This window comes from Panulirus ornatus, chromosome 19, assembly GCF_036320965.1.
Source record: "Panulirus ornatus isolate Po-2019 chromosome 19, ASM3632096v1, whole genome shotgun sequence".
NCBI lineage: Eukaryota > Metazoa > Arthropoda > Malacostraca > Decapoda > Palinuridae > Panulirus > Panulirus ornatus.
The window spans coordinates 26,329,250-26,351,510 of NC_092242.1; the positions used below are offsets into that span (position 1 = coordinate 26,329,250).

The following is a 22,261-nucleotide window of genomic DNA, read 5'->3' on the forward strand; positions in this document are numbered from 1 at the left end:
GTGGGAAAATATCTCCGAAATGGTTGCTACTAAATACATCTACTTCTTTAACAGGATAGAAATTGCTGCCTACATCTGGGATGAAACATTTTCGAGGAAGTATGGAAGGTATGGAGATTGAATTGATGGCGTGCGTGATTACACCACCGAAATACGCTATCATCCGTTCAGGGTGCAGTGGCTGGGGAGGGATAGGTGGTGGTAAGCGAGGGTTTCATGTTTAGGGAGAGAATGGTTGTGGTGAAAGAGGATGTGGTGGCCAGGAAAGGAGCAAGTGGCGGTAGTAAAGGTATGGGTGTGGTGACCAGGGAGGGAGAATGTGTTGGTGGTGGAGAAGTTGTGGTGGCCAGGGAGGAAATGATGGTGGTGAGGGAGGGTGTGGTGGCCAAGGATAGCGAGAGTGATGGTGGTGTGGTAGCGAATGATTGTGGTGAGGTAGGGTGTCGTAACCAGACAGGGAGGGAGAAAGTAGGGTAGTGAGGGATGGTGAGGTGGTCAGGGTGGGAGGCCAGGGTGTTGGTGGTCAGGAAGGGTGTGGTAGCACTCTGCAGGAGTTATTTCTTGACCAAGACAGATCTCAGCAACACTGGCAGAAGGAAAGTTATTCAACATCGGACGTTGGCAGTGGGTCGCCAGGCTAAGCTTAAATCTTGCAAGGAACTTATCCTCAAAATTGAATGTTACTTTTTCAAAACTTATGGCGATAAAGTGTGACTACTTTTGCTTACTAAACAAATAAATGTTATAATATATATATATATATATATATATATATATATATATATATATATATATATATATATATATATATATATATATATATATATATATATCATACTTTGTCGCTGTCTCCCGCGTTAGCGAGTTAGCGCAAGGAAACAGACGAAAGAATGGCCCAACGCACCTCAAGTATATACATACACGTCCACATACGCACATATACATACCTATACATCTCAACGTATACATATATATATATATATATATATATATATATATATATATATATATATATATATATATATATATATATATATATATATATATATATTTTTTTTTTTTTTTTTTTTTTTATACTTTGTCGCTGTCTCCCGCGCTTGCGAGGTAGCGCAAGGAAACAGACGAAAGAAATGGCCCAACCCACCCCCATACACATGTACATACACACGTCCACACACGCAAATATACATACCTACACAGCTTTCCATGGTTTACCCCAGACGCTTCACATGCCCTGATTCAATCCACTAACAGCACGTCAACCCCCGTATACCACATCGATCCAATTCACTCTATTCCTTGCCCTCCTTTCACCCTCCTGCATGTTCAGGCCCCGATCACACAAAATCTTTTTCACTCCATCTTTCCACCTCCAATTTGGTCTCCCACTTCTCCTCGTTCCCTCCACCTCCGACACATTTATCCTTTTGGTCAATCTTTCCTCACTCATTCTCTCCATGTGCCCAAACCATTTCAAAACACCCTCTTCTGCTCTCTCAACCATGCTCTTTTTATTTCCACACATCTCTCTTACCCTTACGTTACTTATTCGATAAACCACCTCACACCACACATTGTCCTCAAACATCTCATTTCCAGCACATCCATCCTCCTGCGCACAACTCTATCCATAGCCCACGCCTCGCAACCATAAAACATTATTGGAACCACTATTCCTTCAAACATACCCATTTTTGCTTTCCGAGATAATGTTCTCGACTTCCACACATTCTTCAAGGCTCCCAGGATATTCGTCCCCTCCCCCACCCTATGATCCACTTCCGCTTCCATGGTTCCATCCGCTGCCAGATCCACTCCCAGATATCTAGAACACTTTACTTCCTCCAGTTTTTCGCCATTCAAACTTACCTCCCAATTGACTTGACCCTCAACCCTACTGTACGTAATTACCTTGCTCTTATTCACATTTACTCTTAACTTTCTTCTTTCACACACTTTACCAAACTCAGTCACCAGCTTCTGCAGTTTCTCACATGAATCAGCCACCAGCGCTGTATCATCAGCGAACAACAACTGACTCACTTCCAAAGCTCTCTCATCCCCAACAGACTTCATACTTGCCCCTCTTTCCAAAACTCTTGCATTCACCTCCCTAACAACCTCATCCATAAACAAATTAAACAACCATGGCGACATCACACACCCCTGCCGCAAACCTACATTCACTGAGAACCAATCACCTTCCTCTCTTCCTACACGTACACATGCCTTACATCCTCGATAAAAACTTTTCACTGCTTCTAACAACTTTCCTCCCACACCATATATTCTTAATACCTTCTACAGAGCATCTCTATCAACTCTATCATATGCCTTTTCCAGATCCATAAATGCTACATACAAATCCATTTGCTTTTCTAAGTATTTCTCACATACATTCTTCAAAGCAAACACCTGATCCACACATCCTCTACCACTTCTGAAACCACACTGCTCTTCCCCAATCTGATGCTCTGTACATGCCTTCACCCTCTCAATCAATACCCTCCCATATAATTTACCAGGAATACTCAACAAACTTATACATCTGTAATTTGAGCACTCACTCTTATCCCCTTTGCCTTTGTACGATAGCACTATGCACGCATTCCGCCAATCTTCAGGCACCTCACCATGAGTCATACATACATTAAATAACCTTACCAACCAGTCAATAATACAGTCACCCCCTTTTTTAATAAATTCCACTGCAATACCATTCAAACCTGCTGCCTTGCCGGCATTCATCTTCCGCAAAGCTTTTATTACCTCTTCTCTGTTTACCAAATCATTTTCCCTAACCCTCTCACTTTGCACACCACCTCGACCAAAACACCCTATGTATATATATATATATATATATATATATATATATATATATATATATATATATATATATATATATATATATTTTTTTTTTTTTTTTGTCGCTGTGTCCCGCGTTTGCGAGGTAGCGCAAGGAAACAGACGAAAGAAATGGCCCAACCCACCCCCATACACATGTATATACATACGTCCACAAACGCAAATATACATACCTACACAGCTTTCCATGGTTTACCCCAGACGCTTCACATGCCCTGATTCAATCTACTGACAGCACGTCAACCCCCGTATACCACATCGATCCAATTCACTCTATTCCTTGCCCTCCTTTCACCCTCCTGCATGTTCAGGCCCCGATCACACAAAATCTTTTTCACTCCATCTTTCCACCTCCAATTTGGTCTCCCACTTTTCCTCGTTCCCTCCACCTCCGACACATATATCCTCTTGGTCAATCTTTCCTCACTCATTCTCTCCATGTGCCCAAACCATTTCAAAACACCCTCTTCTGCTCTCTCAACCACGCTCTTTTTATTTCCACACATCTCTCTTACCCTTACGTTACTTACTCGATCAAACCACCTCACACCACACATTGTCCTCAAACATCTCATTTCCAGCACATCCATCCTCCTGCGCACAACTCTATCCATAGCCCACGCCTCGCAACCTTACAACATTGTTGGAACCACTATTCCTTCAAACATACCCATTTTTGCTTTCCGAGATAATGTTCTCGACTTCCACACATTCTTCAAGGCTCCCAGAATTTTCGCCCCCTCCCCCACCCTATGATCCACTTCCGCTTCCATGGTTCCATCCGCTGCCATGATCCACTCACAGATATATATATATATATATATATATATATATATATATATATATATATATATATATATATATATATATATATATATATATATATATATAATTCATACTGTCTGTCCTTATTCATTCCCGTCGCCATCCCGCCACACATAAAATGAAAACACCCTCCCCCCGCATGTGCGCGAGGTAGCGCTAGGAAAAGACAACAAAGGCCACATTCGTTTAACCTCAGTCTCTAGCTGTCATGTATAATGCACTGAAACCACACCTCCCTTTCCACATCCAGGCCCCACAAAACTTTCCATGGTTTACCACAGACGCTTCACATGCCCTGGTTCAGTCCAATGAAAGCACGTCGACCCCGGTATACCACATCGTTCCAATTCACTTTATTCCTTGCACGCCTTTCACCCTTTTACATATTCAGGCCCCGATCACTCAAAATCTTTTTCACTCCATCTTTCCACCTCTAATTTGGTCTCCCACTTCTCCTCGTTCCTCCACCTCTGACACATATATCCTCTTTGTCAATCTTTCCTCACTCATTCTCTCCATGTGACCAAACCATTTCAACACACCCTTTTCTGCTCTCTCAAGCACGCTCTTTTTATTACCACACATCTCTCTTACCCTAATATTACTTACTCGATCAAACCACCTCACACCACATATTGTCCTCAAACATCTCATTTCCAGCACACCCTCCCTCCTCCGCACAACTCTATCTATACCCCACGCCTCGCAACCATATAACATTGATGGAACCACTTTTCCTTCAAACAAACCCATTTTTGCTTTCCAAGATAACGTTCTCGACTTCAACACATTTTTCAACGCTCCCAGAACTTTCGCCCCCTCCCCCACCCTATGATTCACTTCTGCTTCCATGGTTCCATCCGCTGCCAAATCCTCTCCCAGATATCTAAAAACTTCACTTCCTCCAGTTTTTCTCCATTCAAACTTACCTCCCAACTGACTTGTCCCTCAACCCTACTGTACCTAATAACCTTACTCTCAGCTTTCATCTTTCACACACTTTACCAAACTCAGTCACCAGCTTCTGCAGTTTCTCAACCGAATGAGCCACCAGCGCTGTATCATCAGCGAACAACAACTGACTCACTTCCCAAGCTCTCTCATCTACAACAGATTGCATACTTGCCAATCTTTCCAAAGCTCTTGCATTCACCTCCCTAACAACCTAATCCATAAACAAATTAAACAACCATGGAGACAACACGCACCCCTGCCGAAACCAACAGTCACTGACAACCAATCACTTTCCTCTCTCCCCACACGCAAAAATGCCTTACATCCTCGATAAAAACTTTTCACTGCTTCTAACAACTTACATCCCACACCGTGTATTCTTAATACCTTCCACAGAGCATCTCTATCAACTCTATAATATGCCTTCTCCAGATCCATAAATGCTGCATACAAATCCATTTGCTTTTCTAAGTGTTTTTCACATACATTTTTCAAAGCAAACACCTGATCCACACATCCTCTACCACTTCTGAAACCTCACCGCTCTTCCCCAATCTGATGCTCTGTACGTGCCTTCACCATCTCGATCAATACCCTCCCATATAATTTCCCAGGAATACTCAACAAACTTATACCTGTGCAATTTGAGCGCTCACTCTCATCCCCTTTGCCTTTGTACAATGGCACTATGCAAGCATTTCGACAGTCCTCAGGCACCTCACCATGATTCATACATGCATTAAATAACCTTACCAACCAGTCAACAATATAGTCACCCTCTTTTTTTTAATAAATTCCACTGCAATACCATCCAAACCCACTGCCTTACCGGCTTTCATGTTATACAAATCTTTTACTACCTCTTCTCTGTTTAACAAATCATTCTCCCTAACCCTCTCACTTTGCACACCACCTCGACCAAAACATCCTATGTCTGCCACTCTATCATCAAACACATTCAACAAACCTTCAAAATACTCACTTCATCTCCTTCTCACATCACTATTACTTGTTATTACCTCCCCATTAGCCCTCTTCACAGATGTTCCCATATGTTCCCTTGTCTTACGCACTCTATCTCCTTCCAAAACATTTAATGATACTCTTTCACCCCAACTCTCATTTGCCCTCTTTTTCGCCTTTTGCACCTTTCTCTTGACCCCATGACTCTTTCTTTTATATATATCTCCCAGTTATTTGCATTATTTCCCTGCAAAATTCGTCCAAATGCCTCTGTCTTCTCTTTCACTAATAATCTTACTTCTTAATCCCACCACTCACTACCCCTTCTAATCTGCCCACCTCCCACGCCTCTCATGCCACAAGCATCTTTTGCGCAAGCCATCACTGCTTCCCTAAATACATCCCATTCCTCCCTCACTTCCCTTACGTACTTTGTTTTCAACTTTTTCCATTCTGTACTCAGTCTCTCCTGGTACTTCCTCACACAAGTCTCCTTCCCAAGGTTAATTACTCTCACCACTCTCTTCACCCCAACATTCTCTCTTCTTTTCTGTAAACCTATACAAATCGTCACCTTCGCCTCCACAAGATAATGATCAGACATCCCTCCAGTTGCACTTCTCAGCATATTAACATCCAAAAGTCTCTCTTTCGCGCGCCTATCAATTAACACGTAATCCAATAACGCTCTCTGTCCATCTCTCCTACTTACATACGTATACTTATGTGTATCTCTCTTTATAAACCAGGTATTCCTAATCACCAGTCCTTTTTCAGCACGTAAATCGACAAGCTCTTCACCATTTCCATTTACAACACTGAACACCCCATGTACACCAATTATTCCTTCAACTGCCACATTACTCACCTTTGCATTCAAATCACCCATCACTATAACCCGGTCTCGTGCATCAAAACTACTAACACACTCAGTTGCTCCCAAAACACTTGCCTCTCATGATCTTTCTTCTCATGCCCAGGTGCATATGCACCAATAATCACCCATCTCTCTCCATCCACTTTCAGTTTTACCTATATCACTCTAGAGTTTACCTTCTTACACTCTATCACATACTCCAACCACTCCTGTTTTAGTAGTAGTGCTACTCCTTCCCTTGCTCTTGTCCTTTCACTAACCCCTGACTTTACTCATAAGACATTCCCAAACCACTCTTCCCTTTACCCTTGAGCTTCGTTTCACTCAGAGCCAAAACATCTAGGTTCCCTTCCTCCAACGCACTACCTATCTCTCCTTTTTTCTCATCTTGGTTACATCCATATACATTTAGACACCCCAGTCTGAGCCTTCGAGGAGGTTGAGCACTCCCCGCGTGACTCCTTCTTCTGTTTCCCTTTTTAGAAAGTTGAAATACAAGGAGGGGAGGGTTTTTATCTCCCCGCTCCCGTCCCCTTTAGTCGCCTTCTACGACACGTGAGGAATGCGCGGGAAGTATCATTTCTCCCCTACCTCCAGAGTATATATATATATATATATATATATATATATATATATATACATATATATATATATATATATATATATATATATATATATATATATATTTATTTTTATTTATTATACTTTGTCGCTGTCTCCCGCGTTTGCGAGGTAGCGCAAGGAAACAGACGAAAGAAATGGCCCAACCCCCCCCCCCCCATACACATGTATATACATACGTCCACACACGCAAATGTACATACCTACACAGCTTTCCATGGTTTACCCCAGACGCTTCACATGCCTTGCTTCAATCCACTGACAGCACGTCAACCCCGGTATACCACATCGCTCCAATTCACTCTATTCCTTGCCCTCCTTTCACCCTCCTGCATGTTCAGGCCCCGATCACACAAAATCTTTTTCACTCCATCTTTCCACCTCCAATTTGGTCTCCCTCTTCTTGTTCCCTCCACCTCCGACACATATATCCTCTTGGTCAATCTTTCCTCACTCATCCTCTCCATGTGCCCAAACCACTTCAAAACACCCTCTTCTGCTCTCTCATCCACGCTCTTTTTATTTCCACACATCTCTCTTACCCTTACGTTACTCACTCGATCAAACCACCTCACACCACACATTGTCCTCAAACATCTCATTTCCAGCACATCCATCCTCCTGCGCACAACTCTATCCATAGCCCACGCCTCGCAACCATACAACATTGTTGGAACCACTATTCCTTCAAACATACCCATTTTTGCTTTCCGAGATAATGTTCTCGACTTCCACACGTTCTTCAAGGCCCCCAGGATTTTCGCCCCCTCCCCCACCCTATGATCCACTTCCGCTTCCATGGTTCCATCCGCTGCCAGATCCACTCCCAGATATCTAAAACACTTCACTTCCTCCAGTTTTTCTCCATTCAAACTCACCTCCCAATTGACTTGACCCTCAACCCTACTGTACCTAATAACCTTGCTCTTATTCACATTTACTCTTAACTTTCTTCTTCCACACACTTTTCCAAACTCAGTCACCAGCTTCTGCAGTTTCTCACATGAATCAGCCACCAGCGCTGTATCATCAGCGAACAACAACTGACTCACTTCCCAAGCTCTCTCATCCCCAACAGACTTCATACTTGCCCCTCTTTCCAAAACTCTTGCATTTACCTCCCTAACAACCCCATCCATAAACAAATTAAACAACCATGGAGACATCACACACCCCTGCCGCAAACCTACATTCACTGAGAACCAATCACTTTCCTCTCTTCCTACACGTACACATGCCTTACATCCTCGATAAAAACTTTTCACTGCTTCTAACAACTTGCCTCCCACACCATATATTCTTAATACCTTCCACAGAGCATCTCTATCAACTCTATCATATGCCTTCTCCAGATCCATAAATGCTACATACAAATCCATTTGCTTTTCTAAGTATTTCTCACATACATTCATCAAAGCAAACACCTGATCCACACATCCTCTACCACTTCTGAAACCACACTGCTCTTCCCCAATCTGATGCTCTGTACATGCCTTCACCCTCTCAATCAATACCCTCCCATATAATTTACCAGGAATACTCAACAAACTTATACCTCTGTAATTTGAGCACTCACTCTTATCCCCTTTGCCTTTGTACAATGGCACTACGCACGCATTCCGCCAATCCTCAGGCACCTCACCATGAGTCATACATACATTAAATAACCTTACCAACCAGTCAACAATACAGTCACCCCCTTTTTTAATAAATTCCACTGCAATACCATCCAAACCTGCTGCCTTGCCGGCTTTCATCTTCCGCAAAGCTTTCACTACCTCTTCTCTGTTTACCAAATCATTTTCCCTAACCCTCTCACTTTGCACACCACCTCGACCAAAACACCCTATATCTGCCACTCTATCATCAAACACATTCAACAAACCTTCAAAATACTCACTCCATCTCCTTCTCACATCACCACTACTTGTTATCACCTCCCCATTTGCGCCCTTCACTGAAGTTCCCATTTGCTCCCTTGTCTTACGCACTTTATTTACCTCCTTCCAGAACATCTTTTTATTCTCCCTAAAATTTAATGATACTCTCTCACCCCAACTCTCATTTGCCCTTTTTTTCACCTCTTGCACCTTTCTCTTGACCTCCTGTCTCTTTCTTTTATACATCTCCCACTCACTTGCATTTTTTCCCTGCAAAAATCGTCCAAATGCCTCTCTCTTCTCTTTCACTAATACTCTTACTTCTTCATCCCACCATATATTTGTATATTTTTATTTTGCTTTGTCGCTGTCTCCCGCGTTTGCGAGGTAGCGCAAGGAAACAGACGAGAGAAATGGCCCAACCCACCCCCATACACAATGTATATACATACACGTCCACACACGCAAATATATATACCTATACATCTCAATGTACGCATATATATACACACACAGACACATACATATATACCCATGCACACAATTCACACTGTCTGCCTTTATTCATTCCCATCGCCACCTCGCCACATATGGAATACCATCCCCCTCCCCCCTCATGTGTGCGAGGTAGCACTAGGAAAAGACGACAAAGGCCCCATTCGTTCACACTCAGTCTCTAGCTGTCATGCAATAATGCACGAAACCACAGCTCCCTTTCCACATCCAGGCCCCACACAACTTTCCATGGTTTACCCCAGACGCTTCACATGCCCTGATTCAATCCATTGACAGCACGTCAACCCCGGTATACCACATCGATCCAATTCACTCTATTCCTTGCCCTCCTTTCACCCTCCTGCATGTTCAGGCCCCGATCACACAAAATCTTTTTCACTCCATCTTTCCACCTCCAATTTGGTCTCCCACTTCTCCTCGATCCCTCCACCTCCGACACATATCCTCTTGGTCAATCTTTCCTCACTCATTCTCTCCATGTGCCCAAACCATTTCAAAACACCCTCTTCTGCTCTCTCTCAACCACGCACTATTTATTTCCACACATCTATCTTACCCTTACATTACTTACTCGATCAAACCACCTCACACCACACATTGTCCTTAAACATCTCATTTCCAGCACATCCACCCTCCTGCGCACAACTCTATCCATAGCCCACGCCTCGCAACCATACAACATTGTTGGAACCACTATTCCTTCAAACATACCCATTTTTGCTTTCCGAGATAATGTTCTCGACTTCCACACATTCTTCAAGGCTCCAAGGATTTTCGCTCTCTCCCCCACCCTATGATTCACTTCCGCTTCCATGGTTCCATCCGCTGCCAGATTCACTCCCAGATATCTAAAACACTTTACTTCCTCCAGTTTTTCTCCATTCAAACTTACCTCCCAATTGACTTGATCCTCAACCCTACTGTACCTAATAACGTTGCTCTTATTCACATTTACTCTTAACTTTCTTCTTTCACAAACTTTACCAAACTCAGTCACCAGCTTCTGCAGTTTCTCACATGAATCAGCCACCAGCGTTGTATCATCAGCGAGCAACAACTGACTCACTTCCCAAGCTCTCTCATCCATAACAGACTTGCAAAACTCTTGCATTCACCTCTCTAACAACCCCATCGATAAACAAATTAAACAATCATGGAGACATCACACACCCCTGCCGCAAGCCTACATTCACTGAGAACCAATCACTTTCCTCTCTTCCTACACGTACACATGCCTTACATCCTCGATAAAAACTTTTCACTGCTTCTAACAACTTGCCTCCCACACCATATATTCTTAATACCTTCCGCAGAGCATCTCTATCAACTCTATCATATGCCTTCTCCAGATCCATAAATGCTAAATACAAATCCATTTGCTTTTCTAAGTATTTCTCACATACATTCTTCAAAGCAAACACCTGATCCACACATCCTCTACCACTTCTGAAACTACACTGAAACCACAGAGAAGAGGTAGTAAAAGCTTTGCGGAAGATGAAAGCCGGCAAGGCAGCAGGCTTGGATGGTATTGCAGTGGAATTTATTAAAAAAGGGGGTGACTGTATTGTTGACTGGTTGGTAAGGTTATCTAATGTATGTATGACTCATGGTGAGGTGCCTGAGGATTGGCGGAATGCGTGCATAGTGCCATTGTACAAAGGCAAAGGGGATAAGATTGAGTGCTCAAATTACAGAGGTATAAGTTTGTTGAGTATTCCTGGTAAATTATATGGGAGGGAATTGATTGAGAGGGTGAAGGCATGTACACAGCATCAGATTGGGGAAGAGCAGTGTGGTTTCAGAAGTGGTAGAGGATGTGTGGATCAGGTGTTTGCTTTGATGAATGTATGTGAGAAATACTTAGAAAAGCAAATGGATTTGTATGTAGCATTTATGGATCTGGAGAAGGCATATGATAGAGTTGATAGAGATGCTCTGTGGAAGGTATTAAGAATATATGGTGTGGGAGGCAAGTTGTTAGAAGCAGTGAAAAGTTTTTATCGAGGATGTAAGGCATGTGTACGTGTAGGAAGAGAGGAAAGTGACGGGTTCTCAGTGAATGTAGGTTTGCGGAAGGGGTGTGTGATGTCTCCATGGTTGTTTAATTTGTTTATGGAAGGGGTTGTTAGGGAGGTGAATGCAAGAGTTTTGGAAAGAGGGGCAAGTAAGAAGTCTGTTGTGGATGAGAGAGCTTGGGAAGTGAGTCAGTTGTTGTTCGCTGATGATACAGCGCTGGTGGCTGATTCATGTGAGAAACTGCAGAAGCTGGTGACTGAGTTTGATAAAGTGTGTGAAAGAAGAAAGTTAAGAGTAAATGTGAATAAGAGCAACGTTATTAGGTACAGTAGGGTTGAGGTTCAAGTCAATTGGGAGGTAAGTTTGAATGGAGAAAAACTGGAGGAAGTAAAGTGTTTTAGATATCTGGGAGTGAATCTGGCAGCGGATGGAACCATGGAAGCGGAAGTGAATCATAGGGTGGGGGAGAGAGCGAAAATCCTTGGAGCCTTGAAGAATGTGTGGAAGTCGAGAACATTATCTCGGAAAGCAAAAATGGGTATGTTTGAAGGAATAGTGGTTCCAACAATGTTGTATGGTTGCGAGGCGTGGGCTATGGATAGAGTTGTGCGCAGGAGGGTGGATGTGCTGGAAATGAGATGTTTGAGGACAATGTGTGGTGTGAGGTGGTTTGATCGAGTAAGTAATGTAAGGGTAAGAGAGATGTGTGGAAATGAAAAGAGCGTGGTTGAGAGAGCAGAAGAGGGTGTTTTGAAATGGTTTGGGCACATGGAGAGAATGAGTGAGGAAAGATTGACCAAGAGGATATATGTGTCGGAGGTGGAGGGAACGAGGAGAAGTGGGAGACCAAATTGGAGGTGGAAAGATGGAGTGAAAAAGATTTTGTGTGATCAGGGCCTGAACATGCAGGAGGGTGAAAGGAGGGCAAGGAATAGAGTGAATTGGATCGATGTGGAATACCGGGGTTGACGTGCTGTCAGTGGATTGAATCAGGGTATGTGAAGCGTCTGGGGTAAACCATGGAAAGTTGTGTGGGGCCTGGATGTGGAAAGGGAGTTGTGGTTTCGGGCATTATTGCATGACAGCTAGAGACTGAGTGTGAGCGAATGGGGCCTTTGTTGTCTTTTTCCTAGTGCTACCTCGCACACATGAGGGGGGAGGGGGATGGTATTCCATGTGTGGCGAGGTGGCGGTGGGAATGAATAAAGGCAGACTGTGAATTGTGTGCATGGGTATATATGTATGTGTCTGTGTGTGTATATATATGTGTACATTGAGATGTATAGGTATGTATATTTGCGTGTGTGGACGTGTATGTATATACATTGTGTATGGGGGTGGGTTGGGCCATTTCTTTCGTCTATTTCCTTGCGCTAACTCGCAAACGCGGGAGACAGCGACAAAGCAAAATAAATAAATAAATAAATAAATAAATAAATATATATATATATATATATATATATATATATATACATATATATATATATATATATATATATATATATATATATATATATATATATATATATATATATATATATATATATATATATATATATATGATTTACGAATCCATAATTTTCACTAGATCAATGAATTTTGTTTTGTTTCTTGTACGTTATGTGTTGATTGAGGTTAACACGACCGTTATGGACCTATATATCAAGTTATAAATATATGCCTGTCTTTTTCAACATTTAGCTCACCCTGCCGAAGAAGAGAAGGTGCTGAAGAACAGTAAGATCGACGAAGAGCATGTTGTGTTGTGGGCAGAGACCCACCTCCTGCCGCGCCTCCTTCAGGTTAGTGGAAATGTCCCAGCCGCTCACCGCGGCATACCCGCTGGTCGGGGCGTACACTCCTGCAAGGGTGGCGGTCTGGTTACGTCGAACTGATTACCTACTTTATCAAACAAAGTCTCATCGAAAGTTTATAAGATACCACACTCACTCCCAGCCACACTCTGATGTATGCTCGCAGCTCACACACACACACACACACACACACACACACACACACACACCGCCATATACGAAAGTAACAAATAAAGGAATCTAGCATGACATACTGATCAGTGATGACAGACATGACATACTGATCAGTGAGGACAAACATGATATACTGACCAGTGAGGACAAACATGACATACTGATCAGTGAGGACAGACATGACATACTGACCAGTGAGGACAGACATGACATACTGACCAATGAGGACAGACATGACATACTGACCAGTGAGGACAAACATGACATACTGATCAGTGAGGACAGACATGACATACTGACCAATGAGGACAGACATGACATACTGATCAGTGAGGACAGACATGACCTAGTGACCAGTGACGACAGACATGACATACTGACCAGTGAGGATTGACATGACATACTGATCAGTGATGACAGACATGACATACTGATCAGTGAGGACAGACATGACATACTGACCAGTGAGGACAGACATGACATACTGATCAGTGATGACAGACATGACATACTGATCAGTGAGGACAAACATGACATACTGATCAGTGAGGACAGACATGACCTACTGACCAGTGAGGACAGACATGACATACTGACCAATGAGGAGAGACATGACATACTGACCAATGAGGGCAAACATGACATACTGACCAGTGAGGACAGACATGACATACTGACCAGTGAGGACAGACATGACATACTGACCAGTGAGGACAAACATGACATACTGATCAGTGAGGACAGACATGACATACTGACCAGTGAGGACAAACATGACATACTGATCAGTGAGGACAAACATGACATACTGATCAGTGAGGACAGACATGACATACTGACCAGTGAGGACAGACATGACATACTGACCAGTGAGAATAGACATGACATACTGACCAGTGAGGACAGACATGACATACTGACCACTGAGGACAAACATGACATACTGATCAGTGAGGACAGACATGACATACTGACCAGTGAGGACAAACATGACATACTGATCAGTGAGGACAAACATGACATACTGATCAGTGAGGACAGACATGACATACTGACCAGTGAGGACAGACATGACATACTGACCAGTGAGAATAGACATGACATACTGACCAGTGAGGACAGACATGACATACTGACCACTGAGGACAAACATGACATACTGATCAGTGAGGACAGACATGACAGACTGACCAGTGAGGACAGACATGACATACTGACCAGTGACGATAGACAAGACATACTGAGCAATGAGGACAGACACGACATACTGACCAGTGAGGACAGACATGACATACTGACCAGTGACGATAGACATGACATACTGACCAGTGACGATAGACATGACATACTGATCAGTGAGGACAGACATGACAGACTGACCAGTGAGGACAGACATGACATACTGACCAGTGACGATAGACATGACATACTGACCAATGAGGACAGACATGACCTACTGACCAGTGAGGACAGACATGACCTACTGACCAGTGAGGACAAACATGATCTACTGACCAGTGAGGACAAACATGATCTACTGACCAGAGGACAGACATGACATACTGACCAGTGAGGACAGACATGACCTACTGACCAGTGAGGACAAACATGATCTACTGACCAGTGAGGACAAACATGATCTACTGACCAGTGAGGACAGACATGACCTACTGACCAGTGAGGACAGACATGACCTACTGACCAGTGAGGACAGACATGATCTACTGACGAGTGAGGACAGACATGACCTACTGACCAGTGAGGACAGACATGATCTACTGACGAGTGAGGACAGACATGACCTACTGACCAGAGGACAGACATGACATACTGACCAGTGAGGACAGACATGACATACTGACCAGTGACGACAGACAAGACATACTGAGCAATGAGGACAGACACGACATACTGACCAGTGAGGACAGACACGACATACTGACCAGTGAGGACAGACACGACATACTGACCAATGAGGACAGACATGACCTACTGACCAGTGAGGACAGACACGACATACTGACCAGTGAGGACAGACATGACCTACTGACCAGTGAGGACAATTGTGATCTACTGACCAGTGAGGACAAACATGATCTACTGACCATTGAGGACAAACATGATCTACTGACCAGAGGACAGATATGACATACTGACCAGTGAGGACAAACATGATCTACTGACCAGTGAGGACAAACATGATCTACTGACGAGTGAGGACAGACATGACCTACTGACCAGTGAGGACAGACATGACCTACTGACCAGTGAGGACAGACATGATCTACTGACGAGTGAGGACAGACATGACCTACTGACCAGAGGACAGACATGACATACTGACCAGTGAGGACAAACATGATCTACTGACGAGTGAGGACAGACATGACCTACTGACCAGAGGACAGACATGACATACTGACCAGTGAGGACAGACATGATCTACTGACGAGTGAGGACAGACATGACCTACTGACCAGAGGACAGACATGACATACTGACCAGTGAGGACAGACATGACCTACTGATCAGTGAGGACAGACATGACATACTGACCAGTGAGGACAGACATGATCTACTGGCGAGTGAGGACAGACATGAAATACTGACCAGAGGACAGACATGACATACTGACCAGTGAGGACAGACATGACCTACTGATCAGTGAGGACAGACATGACATACTGACCAGTGAGGACAGACATGATCTACTGACGAGTGAGGACAGACATGACCTACTGACCAGTGAGGACAGACATGACCTACTGACCAGTGAGGACAGACATGACCTACTGACCAGTGAGGACAGACGTGACATACTGACCAGTGAGGACAGACATGGTGGTGGTCTTGCCGGCGCCATTGTGACCCAGAAGGACGGTACACTGACCCTCGTAACACGTCATGTTCACGTTCTCCACCGCCACCTTGACCTGGCCTCCAAGGGTCTTGAACTCCTTCCTGGGTTATCAAGAATATACAAGTATATTCAATTTCCATATGCAATGTACCGATTTAGAGTCTCATTAGTAAAGATAGGAAGAAACAAAGAAACAAAAATATAGCATTTTTCTAGCGACACATTTCTGTGGAGCACACAGGTATATGATCCTGGAACATATCATCAACAACTAGAATGTTTTATTCAACCTTCCTGCTCACGTCGGGTAATCTAGTGTATCATGCGACATGAACAAGCAAATTAAAGTCAGAGCGACGCTGGATCACATCATGACAGGAACACAGACGAGGGAACCGTGAATCCCGGATCTCCCGTGAGGTTAGGTTAGGTGTTACCTGAGGTTCTTGACTACGATGCCAGGTTGGAGTCCCGCTGGCTCACTCTCGAAGCACTCGTCGTAACCCACGTCTGGTGCCTCTTGGTCCTCAGGTTGCTCATCGTGGCGTGCGGGGCCGCTGGCTCCACACCAATAGGTCTTCTGCACCGTCAGGAGGTAATGTATGAGGCAGAGAGGTTTCCAAACCCAGTATGTGTGTGTGTCTTATGTGAGGGTGGGAGGATGGGGCCGTGTGCGATGTTGTTTTGTTTTTGTTAGAAAAATGGTGCGTTATTTTACGATGATGATGGTAACAACTTCATTAATTTGAGTTTATTACTTTTGGGAATGAATGCGACGACAGACAGTTCAAATGGCAGAAGATGAGCAAGGGGGTGGCCATGGTGAGAGTGGTAATCATATGTTATGAGGCGCACACGGTATGAAACAACTCTACATGGAGGAAGCGCATGTATGGTCAACTGGACGGTAATCTAAGCTTATTACAAGGTGACCAACTTCATATGGGCCTAGCGTAAGTCAAACTCTGGGTACACAAAAGGCTTCTATTAAGATGATACAGAAAATGGTTGTCTTATGAAATAATCGAACGATTTGTATAAGAGAAATTGTATATCACAACATAGAAAAGGGATAACCTAGGATAATTATTATACAATAACAGTATGAAAGTCTTGGTTCATTGTAGCTAGTTAGCCGTAAGTTGAGTACAACAAATGACGCGAGACAATGTATGAACCTAATGTATCAAGTATAGATACCAAAGAAGTATATGGGCAGCAGCAGCTAGATAGATAGCATAACATTCCTTCATTTCAGAAAATCGTAAAAGAACGTATATCTTCAACAGCCAGACAGATGTCATGGGTGTTTAGGCAGACGCTAACCTGGAAGGGGAAGTACCAGCACTGTGGCACGCCGTACACGCCCGGGTTGACCTGGTCGACGTACCAGGTAACGAGCAGGTACAACACAGTGTCTAGCACCAGCATGAGCAGGATCATGGCTGGCGCCAGCTGGTCCCGAGGGTTGCCCGTCTCCCAAATGGTACTCCATTGTACGCCTTTCGCTGGGTGAGGTAAGGCAAGGTGTTAACTGGGTCTCTCTCTCTCTCTCTCTCTCTCTCTCTCTCTCTCTCTCTCTCTCTCTCTCTCTCTCTCTCTCTCTCTCTCTCTTCTCACCATCCTTACCCTATACACTCTTTTATCACAGTTCCCTACCTCTTCCTTCAAACATAGCGATGATCCTGAAGGCCCAATTCATAGCCATGTTAGGCAGGAGACAAGAGAGGACCTTCGGGGCGAGGCCGAGGCTGTCGTACTTAAAATCCATAAGGCTCCGTGGGATGAAGAATGAAATAAGCCACACCAAGATGCCCACGGTAGTGGCCAGGGTCGCTGTAGAACAAGAATAGTTCCAGTATGTTAAGAATATGTAACATTAATCAAAATCATTAAAAACTAATTAAATTTTCTGTCCAGTGTTTTTACCTTAATTTCTTGATAAACGTTAAAATTCGTTCGGGATCACCGAGAGCAAATAACCAATGAAGAGTTGCAGGGTTATCATGGTAGGTGAACACACACCACATCATGGTCACTAGGGTTATTATCTGCGGTCAGAGGCTTGATTATGTTGCGCTCCTGTGGGTCATGTGAGCATAGCTGAGGGTATACAGGCAGTCAAACAATGAAACTGTTGCTGACGAGGAACAATGGAAACATATTGTAACAGCAGGAATCGTGCACACAGTTAAGAGACGAGACAACGTTGGTGTGAAACTCTCTCAATCTATCAAAAAAATATATGACCCACAAATAGTAATTAAACATGTACAATACGACATAATGGGATCGTCAATACACAAATGAAGAGGGAAATTGTTTTGCAGTTGATGATTCTAAAAAATTATGGTAAACAGATGAAATCTTAATGACTTCGACTTAAGGTAAACAATGCGGCGTCAAAGATAATGTCCATCTACCAATAAATATGAAAAAGAAGAAAAAAATGTAGTAACTAGACATGACGCTGACCAAGAATCGCAACTCAAAACGTCTTTCAGAGAAAGGAAGCAAAGATGAGGCAAACAAAAAAAGTATTCTTAAGCGTAAAACTACAAGAACTTCCATACCTTTTGACATCAAGCACAACCTTCTAGATCCTACTTAAACTTATTACGGAGATGTGCTCACCAAATGATCCTCAAAAACCGGAAAAAAAGCGAAATAACTCGCGAAAAAAAGAAAAACTCAAAAAAAGTGTTAGGCTATTGTTAAAAGTGAAGATTCCTGAAAAATTTCCTGTAAACTGATCCGCAATTGTTGAGGTACGCCAGGCACAAGAAAAGAAAACAACGAGCCGAAAAGTTCCTGTTCTTGGGAGACTGAGATAATGTACCCAATTTCTCTCTGCACCTGGATCTTCCATGACGATTACGTTCCTCTCGAGGATGAGTGTAGCGAGGAAGGAGGTTAACAGGATGCTGGATAAGGCTCAGGTTATGAGAATTTGTGGGGAAAAGTAGGAAAAAAAAAAGGTAATGAAACGATGGAACCTTAAGAAGGATCTTAAACGAGTGGTCTAATGGGTTTTAAAGAGGAATGCACCCTATTACTTTTTACGAACGAGGGATACAAGACTGTTTATGATGAGTAACAGATTCTCGAACCTGATTACCAATGATTCTATCTGAGAAAAAAAAAAGCCCTTGTCTACAGTACAGAAAAACATTACGAAACGCTAAGCTTTTAATTGTATCATGATTTTGTATTTACATTTTTTGTTGATATCTTAAACGAAACCCAATATTCTTTTTTTTTATAAGGGGAAAAAAAATAAGAGAAGACTTGGCGAATCTTTAACATGTATTCTATTTTAAGGAGAAACCAATCACTCTTATATCGTTCTGGTCAGGTTAAACGCATTCTCACACATCGTTTTCCTCTATTTTTCCTACTTTATCTTTTGCTGAGGTACTGCCATGGACTCCTTACTCACGTTTACTGAAGAAGGTGGCGATGACGAAGCAGAAGGCGATGGAAGAGACACCGTAGAGAAGCAGAAGGATCCACACGAAGAAGGTATCTGTGTGTTCGATGATGGGAGGGAGTAACCCCGTGCCACCGTCGGTTGGCTTCAGCTCCAGCTTCAGCAGGAGCGTCATGATGGAGGACACCAGGACGATGATGACGAAGGCATGAAGAAACCAACCCAGCCACACCAGCCACCCGTCCAGACCCATCAGCCGTACCAGCTCCTGCCACAGTGATGGTGGGGAGGATGTCACATATAAAGGATGCTATAACGGAGGCGTCGTATGGTAGAATATCGCATGTAAAAGATATCTAGATATCGACTGTAGAGGAAAGAAGAGGATGAAGGGTACATGTTATGATATCAACATTCAAAGAGAGTACAGGACACTGGGCAAGAATTCGACCATGAAGAAGTGCGAGTGGACATCATCAATGGTAACATGGCGTGTACAGGTGATCGAGAGAGAAATATACTAAGTAGTGTAGATCACCAAGAGGAAAACATAAAGAAATTCGAAAACAAAGTAAAAAAAATATATACCATCACAGACAAGACAATTAAGTTATAAGAAGCACAAGAGGTAAGAATATCAACCATACAGAATATGAGATGTATGAATACAAGAGTCAAGAAAATCAAAGGAAACGATATAAAGAATAGATGATAACTGAGGTAAATATATCAAGCAATAACGAACACGAGATGAAAGATGTCAGGAATAAACAGTCACCAGTGGGGCTCTTCACCTTAACTTGCTAAACATTTGAAATGTATTAACTACCTGGAGAACGACTTAACGACTTACCCTGACGCCTGTCTCCTTCTCGTGTACGACACACTTGATGAGGGAGGGCGACAGTAACACCAGCGACAACACGACGAAGGTGGGCAGCATGGAGCCATAGATCTGACTCATGCCGTGGTCCTGGGTGTAGGGTGGGTACGGGTACATCTGGGTCTGGATCTGCCAGGGTCAACACCCGCTCCAGGGACGTGAGCCGTGGTGAAGCAGGACACAGATGAGGAGAGGACAGGAAATGGAGTTAATATAGTGTGTGTGTGTGTGTGTGTGTGTGTGTGTGTGTGTACTGTACGAGGACCCATCTCTTGAACATGGTCCACAGTACGTTGTCTTACATGTACAGCTTCATTACTCTCTTTATTCCATACATCAACAACCGCACTTTACAAGTGTACATTTGTCTTACAAGTTTCTTACTTAGAAACTATTGTCTCTGATTTTTTCCCTCCCTTGTGTACGGCTACACTACTCCCTTCCAGCAGATAAATTTTTGTTCCTCTTCAATCATCCTGTCTACTGCTTCTCTTCAATCAATCAGCTAAATCATTGCCTCCCTTCCATTAGCTAATCTACTGCTCTATTGCTATCAGCTGACCTACTGCTCCTCCTCCATCAGCTAAATTACCACTACCCTTCCATCAACTAACCTATCTCTTCCTTTCTATCGACTAACCTAATACTCCCCTTCCATCTGCTACTCGTATTCTCCCATTCCATCAGCTAGCTTGCATCTTCGCTTCCATCGGCTAAACTACTGGTTCCCTTCCCTCAGCTAATCTACTACTAACCTTCATCAGATAACCAACCGCTCACCTTCCATTAACCAAAATACTACTACCCATCCCTCAGCTAACGTAAAGCTACCCTTCCCTCAGCTAACTTACCGCTACCCCTCCCTCAGCTAACCTACATTTCTTCTTCCATCTCTATGAAATAAAAGTCCTTCAAACATCCACCTCAGCTTCTCTTCCCTGAGTCTCCCTCCACCATTCCATTCCCCCTTCACACCTTGTCCCTCCACTCCACCACCGCCACCATTCGATTCCCGCCTCACACCCTGCCCCTCTACTCCACCTCCTCCACCATTCCCTCCCTGCCTCACACAGGCCTGACCTGGTAGTCGTGCATGCTGGAGTTGGTCAGGAGGGAGACGTAGCGACGGTCCACCAGACTCTGGATCAGCGTGAAGCCTCCCATGTTGTAGCTCTCCTTCTTCGCTGAGAAGGAAAGAGGAGTAAGCAGACGTGAAGACGCTTATGATGAGGAAGAGGGAGAGAGTAAGTAGACCTATAGAGGCGTATGATGATGAGGAGGGAGAGAGTAAGTACACCTATAGAAGCTTATTATGGGGGCGAGGGACAGAGTAAGTAGAGAGAGTAGGGAGAACCTGCGGAGGCTTATGATTGGGAGGAAGGAGGGAGTAAGTATACCTGAAGAGTATGATAGGAAGGAGTGAGTGAGTAAGTAGACCTATAGATACTTACAACGGGGAGGAGAAAGACAGTAGGTAGATCTGTATAGCTTTACTATGGGAAGGAGGGAGAAGGTAAGTAGACATATACAGCTTCGTAATAGGCAGAAATGAGAGAGTAAGTAGACCTATATAGGTGCGT

General features: G+C 43.6%; 1 protein-coding gene across 3 annotated transcripts in view; it reads right to left on the minus strand.

Annotated features, from left to right (window-relative positions):
• Nucleotides 1–22,261, minus strand: part of LOC139755467 (phospholipid-transporting ATPase ABCA3-like) — a 154,521-nt gene that overhangs the window by 62,453 nt on the left and 69,807 nt on the right. For all 3 annotated transcript variants that reach the window (XM_071673802.1, XM_071673801.1, XM_071673803.1), the window contains exons 6-13: nucleotides 21,762–21,865; nucleotides 20,652–20,810; nucleotides 19,808–20,066; nucleotides 18,028–18,204; nucleotides 17,695–17,876; nucleotides 16,806–16,948; nucleotides 16,333–16,469; nucleotides 13,227–13,381 (exon numbers count right to left, since the gene is read on the minus strand). In XM_071673802.1, coding sequence (XP_071529903.1) covers nucleotides 13,227–13,381; nucleotides 16,333–16,469; nucleotides 16,806–16,948; nucleotides 17,695–17,876; nucleotides 18,028–18,204; nucleotides 19,808–20,066; nucleotides 20,652–20,810; nucleotides 21,762–21,865 — 1,316 coding nt within the window. The remainder of the gene's footprint in view (nucleotides 1–13,226; nucleotides 13,382–16,332; nucleotides 16,470–16,805; nucleotides 16,949–17,694; nucleotides 17,877–18,027; nucleotides 18,205–19,807; nucleotides 20,067–20,651; nucleotides 20,811–21,761; nucleotides 21,866–22,261) is intronic.